The following is a 14995-nucleotide window of genomic DNA, read 5'->3' as shown; positions in this document are numbered from 1 at the left end:
ACCAACCTGCACTTCCTCCTGAATTTCTTTGTTATCTCTATTTCCAATTGGAGTTGATCTATTGTGGTAGATTCTGTGGTTACAATTTCCTTATTTATGAATGGTGGGATATGTAGATCCTTTAGAGGATTGCTGGAGAAAAGTTGGATTACCATACATGTAGCCAATTGTACTTTGTGGTAGTTGTACTCCACACCTTCTGCAAGTTCAAATGTTCCCTACTCATACTTTTTAGTGTAAGCACATGTCATTGTAACACAGCATTTATTCACATCATTGGCAAGTGCTGTGTTATCTTTTTCACTTTCAAACTAAAGCACGCACAACAGCCAAGTAATGAGATGGAAGTGCACTTGTGTAGAAGCAGTTGGTATCCACATGGTGTTAGTTGTATGTATGACAAGGAGAGCTCTGAAAACTTACTTTGTGGAATATAACTCCCAGAATCTTTAAGCTTCAACCAGTGTGCAAACAAGCTGGTGGATTGTTCGCACTATAGCCCAGGCAACATAACTTTTCAAGCTCAGGATGAGCCAAGCTCTTGATGAGAACAAGTTAAGGCAGCTAGTAGATCACAAAGTCACAGGAAATGCCTTTGGGATATAAATTCTGATTTCTCCATGCATCCAAGTGTACACTGGAGTGAGTGAAGCAAGAAGAGAAGAACCAGCAGTGTAGACATGGGCCAGCCCAAAGCCTCAGCAGCTTAAAACACAGCATATGACGAGGGATACATTCAGTACTTGCTAACAAGGTAGGATGGGGAGGGTTTGTGGGTACCCATGGCACACTCTTGAGCCATTTGTTCTTCACTGTGTGTACTTTTCAAATGTCACTTTCTCATTATGTCATATTACCAAACCATAATGAGGATTAACCCCCTGTTTTCCTCCTCCCTCTTTTATAAGCCTATTAAAGGCTTATAGCGTGTGGCTACAACTCAGCTATAGAAATCATTTTTAGAAGGCTGATGTCACCCACAATCATCACTGGCACAATTATGTGGTGACAAGACAAGTTAGAGTAACTCATTACAAGAAGGAAGCCCTGAGACAAAATTAAACTCCTGTCTCCATTGCTTTGGGACAAGTTGTTATTAAAATTCTCTAGGTGTCATACAAAGTATGTACATGAGACACTGATGCTTTGCACAAATGTACAAAGACAAAAACTATTAACATTGTATTTATGGGGATATAATGCAAATTGCCACTATTATGAAGATAAATATTTAAACACAGATAATAAGTGTGCTTGTTACAGGATCTCTCTTTTCTGCTAATGTACCCAAAGCTATTTCACATCTCGAGATTCATTCCACCTCTATAAATCTCTTTCCGGACACAAACCAAGATATGTACAAGGATATTGGTACACCATGACACATTTTCTTCGCTTTATGTTACACCTACATTGTTATATTTGATACAAAATAAAAAAAAAAATTTTTTAAAGTCCTAACGATTCTTGAGCATTTACAGCATGGCGTCTCAATTTGGTATCTCATTTTGGGAAATTGTTACTCTTTCTGCTAAACATTTGTGGGATGTGATATGCTGATGTGATTGTTTGGGGTACTCTGTTAAAAATAGTACAATCTATCCTGTCAGTCCCGAGTTGGGAAAGTAGATGATCTGTGACAACCCTAGGTGTTTTCTGCTGTCATCTGATCAAAAAACATAGTGCTTTGGTTCATTGTAAACACATATTTTCAAAATTATCTACAGTGGCCACAATCCTGCATGAAAGATGTAGCTACAATACATCTCTCAATCTGACCCCTTGTAGCCCACCTTAAAAGTCAGAGGGCCATATCAACAAAAGTTTTGTGTCATTAGTGACCAAGGTGCTGAAGGATGACATGTCCAGCTCCTGCCCACCAGCAAGCTCTGATACAAATAGCAGTTACAATTGTCCCTGCTCTTCACTAAAGCAATATCTACAACACTGCCCTTGCCAACTCTACAGAACTCCTTCCGTTGGTAAAGCTCCCTGGTTTTTAAACTGAGCTGGAGTGTAACTGGTATTTGAAAATTGCCCATTTTTCTGAACTGCCAAAAAGAACTTGCTGCTCCCTTGATAATTAAATTACATTCTTGGTGGTTACTATGCTATTATCATCATATGTGGTCTCTGAGTGGAAAAAGAGCCACATGCCACAAACACGCTCTCTACACAATCTACTTTCTGCAGTAGCAGGAAAGCCCCTGGCCAAAACATTTTCACTCTTGGAACTCAAGCAGTGGAGAGGAAAAGTCATGGAAAGCTTTGGGTTTGCAAGTGGCATGTTTCCTTTTTGTACGTTTAAATAACTAGAAAAGGGTTTTCTACACAGCATGATATTATAAATTATGTTTGCTGGAGATATGAGAGTAACTATCTCAGTCAGGCTCTCAATTTCCTTCTAATGGCAGCTATTCTTTTTCAATCAACAGGCAAACAACAACAACAGCAACACATTTCAACCCAGAATGCTTTCTCCAATTAACTAGCTGTTGAAGAAAGGGGTTTTCATGTTGGTGCTAAGCATTTAAAAAGTGTTTTAAAATGATTTTTTAAATTTGAAACATGCATTCAATTTAATATTTTAATTACAGTAGATTTATTTATTTAAAACATTTATATTCCGCCCTTTTCACTCCGAAGGGGACTCAGGGCGGAGCACTACATATATATGGAAAGCATTCAATGCTGGAACATAAAATTAACTATAAATATACACAAGCACTAAAATCAGTTATATTTACTTTAAAATCATTTGTTTAAAACCATCTTAAAACAACCATACCGGCTCCGGTCAGTGGAGTGGGTTTCTTATTACTGCCTTATTGCACTGTCTAAAGGCTTGGTCCCACAGCCAAGTTTTTACCATCCTTCTGAAGGACAGGAGGGAGGGGGCTGATCTAATCTTGCCAGGGAGGTAGGTCCATAGACGGGGGACAATCACCGAGAAGGCCCTCTCTCTCGTCCTCGCCAATCGTGCCTGTGACGGTGGTAGGACCGAGAGCAGGACCTCCCCAGAAGATCTTAGTCTCTGTAATTCCTCTCTTGGTATATGTAATTACCATTGTAACATTATAAACTTTTGTAAGCTTTTACATATTAGTTGTAAAGTATTACAAGTGTAAAGTATTATTATTAGTTTTGCTTCTTTTATAATTTTGCTCTGAAATACCTTGGAGTACAGTCTGGTGAGAAAAATGGGATAGAAACCTAAACAAATAAGGTCAGCATTTATATTTGAAAGCCTTATAGAAGAAAACCCTTGACAAGTGTCTTCACCATACTTCTTTTCTTTCCATAAAGGGTTAGAAACACAGAGTTTGCAATCTACATAGGCAACATTATGAAGAAGAGAGAAGCATGAATTTATGTCTGAATGGGGCAGTCAAGGTGCAACATCTTTTGCCTCTGGCAAAGGGCATAAGGACTTCACTTTGGGCAGTAAATGCCATTGGCCAAGTACTGTTGCAGCAGGAACATGGGAAAGATAGTTTTTACATTTGTGTTTTTGTATGCCTCAGCCATATTTGGTCACTGTCACCTGTCCCTTTTGTGACTACAGACTTTCAGACAACTATATCGTAGCAAGTTTGTTGCAAGTGAATTGGGAGTTTCAGTTTGCCAGACCTGTCATAATAAATTAATTACAGGATGTTGCAGAAGTGGCTAGGTTCCAGCAGCATCTTGCACAGTTTAATATAGCCCCATTTCCCCATTTCATTGTATTTGTGGTTAGATAAATCCTCTGAAAATTTACAGCTGCTGCTTACTTGCTGTACTCCCAGGCTGCCTAACTATAGAAGTGTAACTAAAGACTGGAGTATTTTTTTGCATGCATTCATGTATGTCTTTACTGCTAAGAGGCATTGTTCAAGTAAAAGACAAGCACAAGCTTAATGCACACGAAAGGGAGTTTGTCAACCACCTAGACAATGCTCTTTAAAATGCAATTTTAGTTTAAGATGTCACTGTGATTTTAAACTTATATGTAACCAAAGAGGGACCACGAGAATAATAATATTTCTTTACAACAGATCATGAAAAATGTTCATGCGCTTTGGAGGTGAAGAATCTATAATTCAGTAACCAGCTATGATTAGGTAGCCTCCTGAATCCAGTTCTTTCTGATGCAAGAGATCTTTATTAAGGAGTGTAGTCACAACAGAACTGGGAAAAGTTACATATTTAGAATGTAACTCTCCTAATTTCTCGGTCAGCAAGGGCAGTTTTCCAAGTTCTGATTCACAAGATACAAATACCTCAACACTGGATGGAGAAAGATAATTCTTCCAAAGCACAAAACAGCAACCAATTAAGCACAACAGGTTTCACAAGCAGAGCCACTGGTCAAAATGTAGCAGTGGTAGTAGATGCCAGCAATGCGGGGTCTCTGATGGAAGATACTGTTTAATTTCTATAGCACTCCAGAATGAATCTTCATTGCAGGTATTGTGAGAACTTAAAATGCCAGCTAGGACTAGTCCCAAGATTCTGTTTTCATGAATTGGGTAGGAATCCTTTATTGAAGGTGGGTCCAGGCAGTTGTTGGGACCCTGCAATTTCCAAAAACAGTTATATACACATATTGAACCTGTTCAGAAGGATCCACAGGGAGATGAAATGAAACTCTTGCCAGAATCCTATTGGTCCTATACATACACATGAGTTCTGCTGCAGGAGAGGCCACCATAAAACAGAAGTATCCAGTTTATGACTGTGTAAGTGAAATTCTGTAAGTGTAACTATTCCACATTCTTGGATGGTGTTGGTCAGTGCCCCCGTGTACCACTTAATTTACTGGGATTTGCTTACAACAAATAGTCATAGTGGATTCTCCATTGCACAGTGGGTCAATGTGCAAAACCATTTGCAGGTATGCAGCTGGATGTGCAATGTCAGTATTTAGCAGAGAGGGCTGTGTGTGCATAGAACAACATTTACATACACAAGTGTGGTGTAGGAACCCAGCCTCCAGTCAAGAATACCCCAATGTGACTGATCTTTAGCCAGACTAAACCATTAAGGAAGTACAATCATTTCATGTCTTCTGGGCCATACTGAAAGAATTGCCATGCTCTCTGCCATCATATTACTGAGCAAATCCACACAGTTATACTCCATATGCAACATCATGAAAAAGTAAAGATGACATGATGGTATTTTTCTTCCAAGTGAAAAATGCTCTTGTTTAGCTTTCCTTCATTTACTATTAATAATAAAAACTATAAAGCAGAGAAACAAAACAAAATGCAGGGAATACCTGTAATAAATCAAGGAACCCTAACTTTGGATTTCCTTAACAAAATTGAAAACTGTTAGATATTAATGACTATGAGATGATATCTTCTGCTCTGATGTTTAAATATATGAGATTGCCAGTTTGGGACTAAAACAAGAAAATAATTTGGCCGCCCTGAGTCCCCCTTTGGGGGAGAAGGATGGGGTAGAAATGCATGAAATAATAAATAAATAATTTATTTTCCTATTTTTGGGTGATAACCTGTGTGGCACCATTTTTAAAGATGAGAAAAGCATTTTAAAGAGAAATTGCCAAAATTTATATGGCGGGCTATGCCTTCATTCCCCTCTTCTCCAATACCTACAACTCTGTAACATACAAATGTACTTTTTTAAAAAGACCATAACATGTTCCTTTATAACCGTTGATGCAAATTGTTCAATTTTGTACAGAAATAGATTTTTACAAATTGTTTTTAACCCAGTTACTAAGAATTCAGGATAACAATTTCATCTATGACTTAAAAAAATAATCACATCGGACAGTTACCTTCTAAAAATTTTGTCTATGGAACAGTTCCTTTTCTACAACTCCCAGTTATTTACTGATGACAAATATTTAATAAATGGCACCTGCTAACATAGGCTTGGTTACAGTAATTCCATATGCACCAGAAAAGTTTCTTTAAAAAACACTCTCCTATTTGTGTTTACAAAACAAGTTTTTTTTCTTTATCCTCTTCCCGCCTTAGATTAAGTATTTCCTATTCACCTCAGTAATTAGAGCAGAAGGATGTAGTGAATGCAGTGCCTCATTATCAAGTTTGTGTCCCTGGTCTGTGCAGAATGGCTACCATGCCGGCTATTTTTCATAGCTGTCTGCTTTTGCTTGTATTGGACCATTGTTAACCCTAAATGATCCTGACATCCAATTCTTCTGCAGACAATTGGGTCCAGCCGGCGGACTTAGTTCGCTAGTCAACGGAGACTCTCAATTGTCATGTTCCTCTGTGTTCTCATTAGCCCTTGTTTGATTGTGATCCATCCCCTTTTGCCTTTTGAATTAAGTGATGCTACAAGTACCCGGCTTCTGATTTGCCATGTCTGCTCCTTAAAAGACTTTTCAGGCCAAACCCAAATGCAACATGATGGTTGTAGAAGACGGCAAGGACATATGTGTCATCTCTTCCTCAACATTTTAATCATTTGTCTACGCTGTTTGCTGCGTCTTTGCGGAAACAGCCACATGTTAGATGGAGCAGTCCTTAAAGGAAATAAAATCCCAAGCATTTGGGCACAGAAAAGAACAAATACAACATCTGATGAAAAAGATTGTGTCAGGCAAATGAAGTGTATACATTTACATAAAGCATAAATGAGACTAAGCACATTCACAATTTTATTTGTTTCAATAGAATTAATGCTTCCTTTCCCACTGTGGCCATATATATTTAACTAGAGTCTGGAAGTTACAAGTAATCATCCCAATTAGTTACTTTTTTGAGATAATCATGATGGCATAGAGTTAGGATTCAGCAATATAACAAGTAAGAGTGAAGTTACTTTACTGCTGCAATGATAATTGTTTTTCGTTATTTCTGAAAGTTATTTTAAGGTATCTTTCAATAATTTTTCAAGTTTCATGTCATTCTAAAAATCAGCCTTCCATTTCTTCCCATTCGAAACGTAAGGGAAGTAATAGAAAAAAATAATGAGCAACACAAACAGTGAAGTGATGAATTACCTTTTATCTTCAGCAAAATAAATAGGGGCCATTGGATACCCTTTAAACGCTGTAATGAGTAATGGAATAAACTTTCCAAGTCTTGAATGTCACCTGCTGAACTCTGAAAGCAGTTTTTATAATTAACTCTATATTTAGAATAAGATTCTTTCAAACTCTTTCCTGCTGAGTGTTCATGAACCTTTCACAGAGTTTTGTAAAGTAACACTTTTGGACTACAATTTGCAGAATCCCTCAATCAGGCTAGGCCTAGGAAATCTGAAAACTTGTGGTCCAGCAATGTCAAAGCCTTGGTTTTTCATGCCAGATCAACAGTACATGATTATGTCTTGAACAATAGTTGTACAGTAGCAAAATCAACTGCATAGTTACTTAAATGCAAGCCCTGTTGTATTCATTTAGCTTTATTTCCAAGTATACGTGAACAGGACTGCAGCCTAAACCATGCAGATTTCTAGCATAGGTCCTATGTTCTTACACAGTGTTCTTTTAAATTTATTTATGTTAATAACTTTTGCAATACCAATAAAACATGGGTTTGCTTCCAAATATTGCAATATCACTGGTTTTAGAAAAAATAAAATTGATTTAGGTTTGCGTATAAAATAATGCTACTTGAATTTATAGATATTTCAGATGGAGTATGCAATCTAGACTATAAATGTAATTATTACTGGGATATCACACATATGTGAGAGGGGATACTATTCATGCACTGTAATTATATTGACAAACCTGATAAAAAATTAAGGAACTAAGCTTACAAATTACATATCATATCAAGACTATATACAGACAGTCACTAACAAAGCAAAACTGTCAAGAATAAATTTAAATAATAAACTACTTATTCTCCTCATCTCTCTTACATACCCTCACACACACCAGACGTCATTGAAGGATGGATGGAAAGTCTACCTTAGTAGTGAAAAATAAAATACACGAGAAAGTTACTAGCATCTCTTCATATTCTAAACACCACCAACACTACCACCACCACCTGTAGTTGTTTCTGGGAATGCATTTTTTTTCTTTGAAAAGTTTTTTTTAGTTTGTCAGCTTAATATCTGAAAAGGGCAGGAACAATGATATGAGCTAGTTTTTGTTATGTGTACTAACATTTTCTTGTTTTTAGAGAAAAGAGTCATATTAAGACAATATTACTGTCTACATTTGGCACTGAATTTACATGCTGTTTTGTTCAAAACATATCTGTGTACTTGATGTAACAAAGAAAGTCAGGTAGCTATTAATTTTGCACCTAAAGAATGTAAAGCAGTAAAAAAAACCTAACTCCTATGACTTGGAAGGAAAGATGAATGCAAATAAAACCCACTTTTGTCATAACGACAATAGCGACAACACCATTTTGGGAGAGTATGTTTTCAGCTTCACAAATCTTCACGTTGGTCTTTTATCTGATTTCTCCCCTTAATTGTTATTTGGAACAGTGCCTTAGAAGAGACTGCTGCTGCCTCTCCTCTCTCAATTTGGAAAGTGTGGCAAAGCAGCTCTATTCAGCTTCAGAGCAGTGAACATAATTGGAGCCCCAGTTTGCAAGCATAAAAGGAGGCGCTGTGCCTTTGATTACAGCAACCACATCTCTATGGTGTTTATGTGAAGTGTTATTTCTATCTTCACTCTCCACAATGTCAAATTAATAGTTAACAATGCCTTCCAAGCGAGCAGCAAGACTTTGGCTACTTCTCCACTCTCCCCAATACGTAGCGTGATGTCATGCTCAGTCCCTGACTTTCAAAACCAGAGACTGTGTTTAAAGAAAAGAAAAAGAAGTGCAAATAGCAGCAGGTGAACGTTATAATCCTAGAATATTAAGCAGAATAATTAGAAATGTTATTTCCATATTGTATAACAATGGAATTTTAGTCCTTTAAACTTTAAGTGAACAAATATTTAATGTTTACAATCAACTGTCGTACTGAAAAATACATATCATACGCACAGCAGCATTTCACTAAATGAGAGTTATCCAACGGAGAATACTCATGTTATCAGACTTCAAGTTCCAGAAACCAATGGCCAAGGAGTCTAAGATTCAAGAAATTGGGGGACCCAAGGTGTGAGCTATTCCATTCTAAGTCCCAGCTTGGTCTTGGGAATGAAACAGCCTTGGATGGCTTTCACTGTGAGATGGACAGGGCAAGTGGAAGTCTGTGGATTATTCTGGAACAAGGACTAACCTTTGGTAGCAGTAGGGATTAAAAGGGATCAGTATCAGTAGGGACTGAAGGAAGCTACTGTTGGGCTACAGGTCCCATATGTGGCTTTTTGGCTTATATTGTGGCGAAGGGTTTGGAACTGGTTTGCGGGAAACCTGTTTTGCTGTGTGGATAATTAGAATAACATGTTGGGAACAGGTTTGAGGCCAGAGAGGTCATTGCACTGATCATGGAAGGTGGTTGCCGGAGAATGTGTTCCCCCATTTATGGTCAAGATGTGCAACTATGTTTCAGAGGTATATGAGGTTAAAAAACGGGAAGGTGATAGTTAGCAATGGAGGTAATTCATTATGTCCCTTAAGATGTGTTTGCCCCCTGCTGCCCAATTATGCTCTTGGGGTTTTTCAGCAACCCCTCTCTCATTCCAAATTTTTCAAAATTCTCCAGCATAGGTGGATGTCTATAATGCAATTTATATTATTCAGAGCCAATTTCAACGTGCAGTATGGTTTAGATTTAGGTCTTGGTGTGCTTTAAAAGGCCTTAATTTGTGCTGCAGTACACTTTGCTGGCATGTGTTTTGTAGCTGCTGAAGTTTAAAAACAGCTTGAAACTAAATTACGTGTTACATCCAGAGTGGCTAGTACAATGCTTTCTCATTTGCACAAGATTTTGAAATGAGACTCTTGAGTTTTATACAGACAGAAGTATTTCTACATTTAATGAAAATGTTATGAGGATGAAATTATAATATTTGAAACATAATCCTTTGCATCTGGATGTTATTTTGCAGATCAGTGGTCGACGTAGTTAGTCTCACTTCTTTTTTTTAGATGGAATCAAATGCCATGACTACTAAAAAAAGAGGTTTCTAATTTTATGTTATTTATTGCTTTAGAAAGGAAGGGGGCAGAATTTCCTAAGATAGCATAAATAACATGGACGCCCACAGTCAACATATGTAAACAAGGGGATCTTAAATAAAACTCCCGGAAATAATAATTAATCAATCATTCATAACTTAATGCTTTATAGTTTAAAAACACTTACACCTGAGGATAAACATAAAACATACTACATAAAAATATACCTCACCCACATACCAATGTCAAACAGTTCTTCAAAATAAAGGGGAAGAAATTCATCAAAACTGCTTTGAGAGCAGCAGAAATAGAACTCTATAAAACCTTTTTGTATTACAAAAGGCATGCTCTAATACATCTGTATTAATAAAATATATTAACACTAAAAGCTTTCATTTTAAAAAACCAAGACACAAAAGCTATTATTGTATTATATTGTATTGTTTAGTTGTGATTCCTGGAATTAATTTATATAGAAATTCAGTTGTATTATTGCGATTTCTCATTTGTAGATTCAAATAATGAGACACCGATATCCTAAATATTTCTGCAGCAGGAAGATGAAAAGGGTCTTATTTTTAAAAATACTCAAACTCCTACCTAGTTTTTTTTCTTCATAAAAAATATAAAATTGTTCAGTTATCTAAGTTAAATTGTTTTTGTTCAATTTTAAGACACCTATATTCATCAGAAACCCAATTTCTCTGTGAATGTTACTTCAACTTTAAAACAATCTACTCCTAGAACATTTTGATTCACTGGCTCGAACAGGCATAATACAAATTAGTTACCTGTTTCATTAGTTTGCATAGCAAGCTATTTCAACATGCTTTATACTGTGGGAAAACGCCAATGCTATAACGGATGCATTAATGTCTCTTGAGTTTCTGTGGAAAATTCAGTCCACATTCTTCTATTTAGCTCTATGTGCCAGCAATCCTATGATAAATTGATAATAATTGTGGGTAAATTTATGTGTATAACAATAGTTCATGTTCTCAGTGATGTCAGAGAATCATCCCACAACAAACACTAATACCATATTTTCCACACAGCATTTTATCCTCGCAAACAACACCAAAGAACCAAATGGATACTACGTGTTGAGAGAATCCAGCTGGAAGGCATCATTAGATGTTCCACTTCCATTTGTGTTTTTCGCAGACCTCTTCTTTTTTTTCATCATCAGATTTTTCTTAAACTCATTCTCAACAGCATTAGATGAGAAGTCATCATGCATAATTACATTAGTCTTGTATTCTTTTTCCTCCATATGCATAGCTTTCTTCTTTGTTTTCCTCCTTGCACCTCTATGATAAAAACAGGTTAAATATTATTTTTCTTAGCCTATAGCCATGTGGACTGGGCTTCTTTTCCATTCTTTCCAAAATAATGGCTTTTACATTCAACTTTTGTAGGTTACATGATCTCATTCTGGGACATACCAATGATGAAAGAACAAGAAAATGGTGTTTGAAGTGCTTTCAGAAAGGATATTTTGGAGCAGATGCATAAGATAAGTATTTTTAGATTTTCAGTGGAAGATATGGATTCCATAAATGCAACTCTGCATGCCTGTCAAAACTCCTGTAGCAGACATGCTCATTACAAATAGTAGAGGTGTGCATTTTCTTTGTTTGCCTCATAATTAGGATCAAATTCATTAAATTTTGTACTTACTAGGCAATATTCGACATGTGGGCATGGCCCGTGCCAAAACTTTAAGAATCAAAACTTACCTTTTGTAAATCTCAGAAGGTTGCCAAAATCAATTTCCTTTTCAGCACAAGGAAGCAAAGCCAAGCCAAAAAGGCTGCCTTAGTGCCTTGTGTTGCCTTTTCTCTAAATTAATTGAGTCTTGTCTTTAGGAGCGAGGAAAAGAGGGAGCAATGTTTGCTTGGAACAGCACAGAACTCTGGGAAATGTAGTTTGGGGAGATGCTCTATGCCAGAGAATTCAAAAAGCCCTGTCCTAAATTACATTTCCCAGAATGCATCAGCATCAGAAAGCACCAATCAGGGTAGCAGAAAGCAAGATTTTTCCCTCCCTAACAGTAGTTAGTGAAAGTTCCAGTGAATGCTTGAATCTGCAACAAGGAGGACTGATGGATACTTCTAGTAAGCAAATCTCTGTGATGGACTGGGAAGAAATTCCTAAATGGATGGTTCCCATACTATAGGGGAAGCATATTAATTAGTTTAGAGAGTGCATGGCCATCTGTCAGTAGAGTTTGATGGTGCCCTTCTGTCTGGAAGAAAGAGGTTGGGCTAGATGGCTCTTGGGGATCCCCTCCAACTCCAGGATTCCATGAAAATGTATAGAAATTTTGAAAATTTCCCAAAAATCAGTGAATCAGAGAAACTTTCTGAAATTTGATGGGCTAACAGTGGTAAATGTGTTCTACCATTGCAGCAAGTTTCACCCCAATATCTTTTAAACTGAGGAAGGAAGGAGTCCTTGCAGTTTCCCCAATTCTAGTAATTTATACACAATTACTTGAATGAAATAGTAAAGAAATTTCATTACTCTTATTACAGTAACCAAATTTTTCACGAACTATACTTTAGAAATACTTTAGAAACAGTCCCTCTCCAGATCTGTAATGACCTTTGAACTGTTTTTAATGGATCACACATTTCTAATAGATAGTGCAACTTAAAGTATATTTACACTGTGTACACAGTTATAACAGTCTAATATCACTTGAACCATCTTTGTTCCAGAATTTGGAGTACTGGGATTTGTAGTTTAGTGAGGAAAGACTTAGAATGCCTGCTATTTGGGGAAGATAAATAATTCTATCACCAGACTAAAGTTCCCAAGATTCTAAAACATGAAGTCATGACTGACATGGTTCCAAACTGCTTCAACTATTCAGTGTAGATATATTCCATCTTGCTCTTTAAGCACTTAAGAACTGCATCTCCTTTGCATTTTCCAAGTAAGTGGATAACACAGAATCATTGGTCACTTTAAGAAATAGATTTGTAATCGATTGGATGATGTATACTTACTGATTACCAGTTCACAAAGCTTTTGTCCCTTATCATTTTTACCTAGTTTTTTTAAAAATCATCCTTGGATGGAATATTCTTGGCTATATTCTTCTACCACTGATCCTAATTCTGTTTGTCTTAAACTCATGACTTGGAACCTTCGTTATAAGAAATATTACTTTGATTGTAAATAAGGTATCTGCTGAACAGATGACTGTAAAACTTCAAAATACTCTATTTATTGTGTATAACAGAATGTTTGTGTTTTATCTTTCTATTAAACATTCCCTGAACTATTCAAGTATTTAGTGATGATATTTGTATAATCTCTTTCTGAAACCTACCAATGTAGGGAAGTTGAAAAAAACAGGTAAAAGCATAAAACAAAAGGAAAAATAAAATAAAACAAAATTTAAAGGAGACAATATGTGAACTGAGGCCCCTTCTACACTGCTATATAATCCAGATTATCAAATCGGATAATCACCATCATCTTCTTTGAACTGAGTTATATGAGTCTACACGGCTATATAATCCAGTTCAAAGCAGATAATCTAGATTTTATATGGCAATGTAGAAGGGGCCTGACTCTCTTCTTAAATGCAGATGATCTATATGAAATCCAGACAAAATGTGTTCCAGACCTGGCAACTGAAAAGGTCTGTGTCCAACAAGAAGAGCTCTGAAATTCAGAATGTAATTGAAAGGCCTTCTCCTGCCTGTGCTAATAACTGAGCAGCAGTACCTGGAGACAGTAGTCTCTCAGAACAGGTGGGAACTATGCCATTCCCAGATTTTGATTTTAGAAACAACACTTGTAACAGAACGCTGAAAACCAATGGCAATTAATGCAGACACCTCAATACTGATGTAATTTAACAAATTCTCCTCTTGCAGATGCTCCAAGTTCAACTAGGAAAAGCTATGGGGAAAGTGGTAGAAAAATCAAAGGTGGATTTGCCCCCATCCAGCAGTGGCAGATTCCATTCAATTCAGCAACTGCAGGAAGAATGGTGGCAAAATCAAAGGTGGATTTGTGCTTGATGTATTTGTTGGTCACTGCTGACAGTTCTGTGCACTTCATTAGCAACTTAGTTTCTACAGTTTGCACCAATTGAAGTTTCCAGATTCTTTCAAGGGCAGTTCCACGGAAAACACACTGAAATAGTTTGAAGACAGTGTAACCAGGAACTAGATAACCAATATCAGTTTATAAAATACCTTAAAGGCATCAGATCCCATCTGATCTTGGAAACAAAGCAGGTTGTTGGATGGGGAACTGCAAACAAATACAAGGTATTGTAGGCTATTTTTTGGAAAAAGGAACTGGCAAAACCACTTCTGAATATTCCTTGTGCAAGAAAACTCTATAAAATTTCTTGCCTAAGAAAACTCTTTGAAATCCATGAGGTTGCCATAAGTCAACAGGTGACATGAAGGAGCACCCATGCACATACAACATGTACACAAAAAATTTCAGCTCCATGGAAGCAATGGAATTAACCAGACTGCTTAAGGAAACTGGATGCTTACTGTCTGGTCAAGTAGTCTGTGTCATTCTCTGAAATAAATCTTTGGTCTCCTGACTGGCTGATGACTGCTGACATCTGCAAAAAGAGGAAAACTTTAATCATTATAGGGGAAAGCAGGGCAAAGAGAAATAAAATGGGGTCAACACGTGTTTAATGAAAAACCCACGGGCTTCCTGAATGAGGACAGAATATACCTCACTTCATATAGAAGATTTGTCACCCATGAAATTCTCATTGTATGCGGTTAAAAGGGAGGAAACAGTTTCACAGCTTTAAAAAACCCTTGAAGTGTTCAGGTGTGTTTAAGAAACACACACACAGAATTATCAACCCATACTTCAGTGAGTCTTAAGCAAGGATTATCTTACCTGTATTTTTCATATATTTTGGCCAATGTAATTGTGATTAATAACTTTATTTTGAGAGAAAATCACTGAAT

The 14995-nt window shown here is 36.8% G+C and overlaps 1 protein-coding gene across 3 annotated transcripts in view; it reads right to left on the bottom strand.

The window, feature by feature from the left end:
* Nucleotides 1-8882: 8882 nt before the first annotated feature.
* Nucleotides 8883-14995, bottom strand: part of AHI1 (Abelson helper integration site 1) — a 105177-nt gene continuing 99064 nt past the window's right edge. For 2 of the 3 annotated variants that reach the window (XM_067466586.1, XM_067466587.1), the window contains exons 24-25: nucleotides 14558-14631; nucleotides 8883-11338 (exon numbers count right to left, since the gene is read on the bottom strand). In XM_067466586.1, coding sequence (XP_067322687.1) covers nucleotides 11125-11338; nucleotides 14558-14631 — 288 coding nt within the window. In that variant the 3' untranslated portion in view covers nucleotides 8883-11124. Of the gene's footprint in view, nucleotides 11339-13429; nucleotides 14304-14557; nucleotides 14632-14995 lie in introns of those variants that run through there. The other variant, XM_067466589.1, reaches the window with a different exon arrangement.

This window comes from Anolis sagrei, chromosome 1, assembly GCF_037176765.1.
Source record: "Anolis sagrei isolate rAnoSag1 chromosome 1, rAnoSag1.mat, whole genome shotgun sequence".
Taxonomy (NCBI): domain Eukaryota; kingdom Metazoa; phylum Chordata; class Lepidosauria; order Squamata; family Dactyloidae; genus Anolis; species Anolis sagrei.
This window is presented reverse-complemented; position numbering and strand designations above follow the sequence as displayed.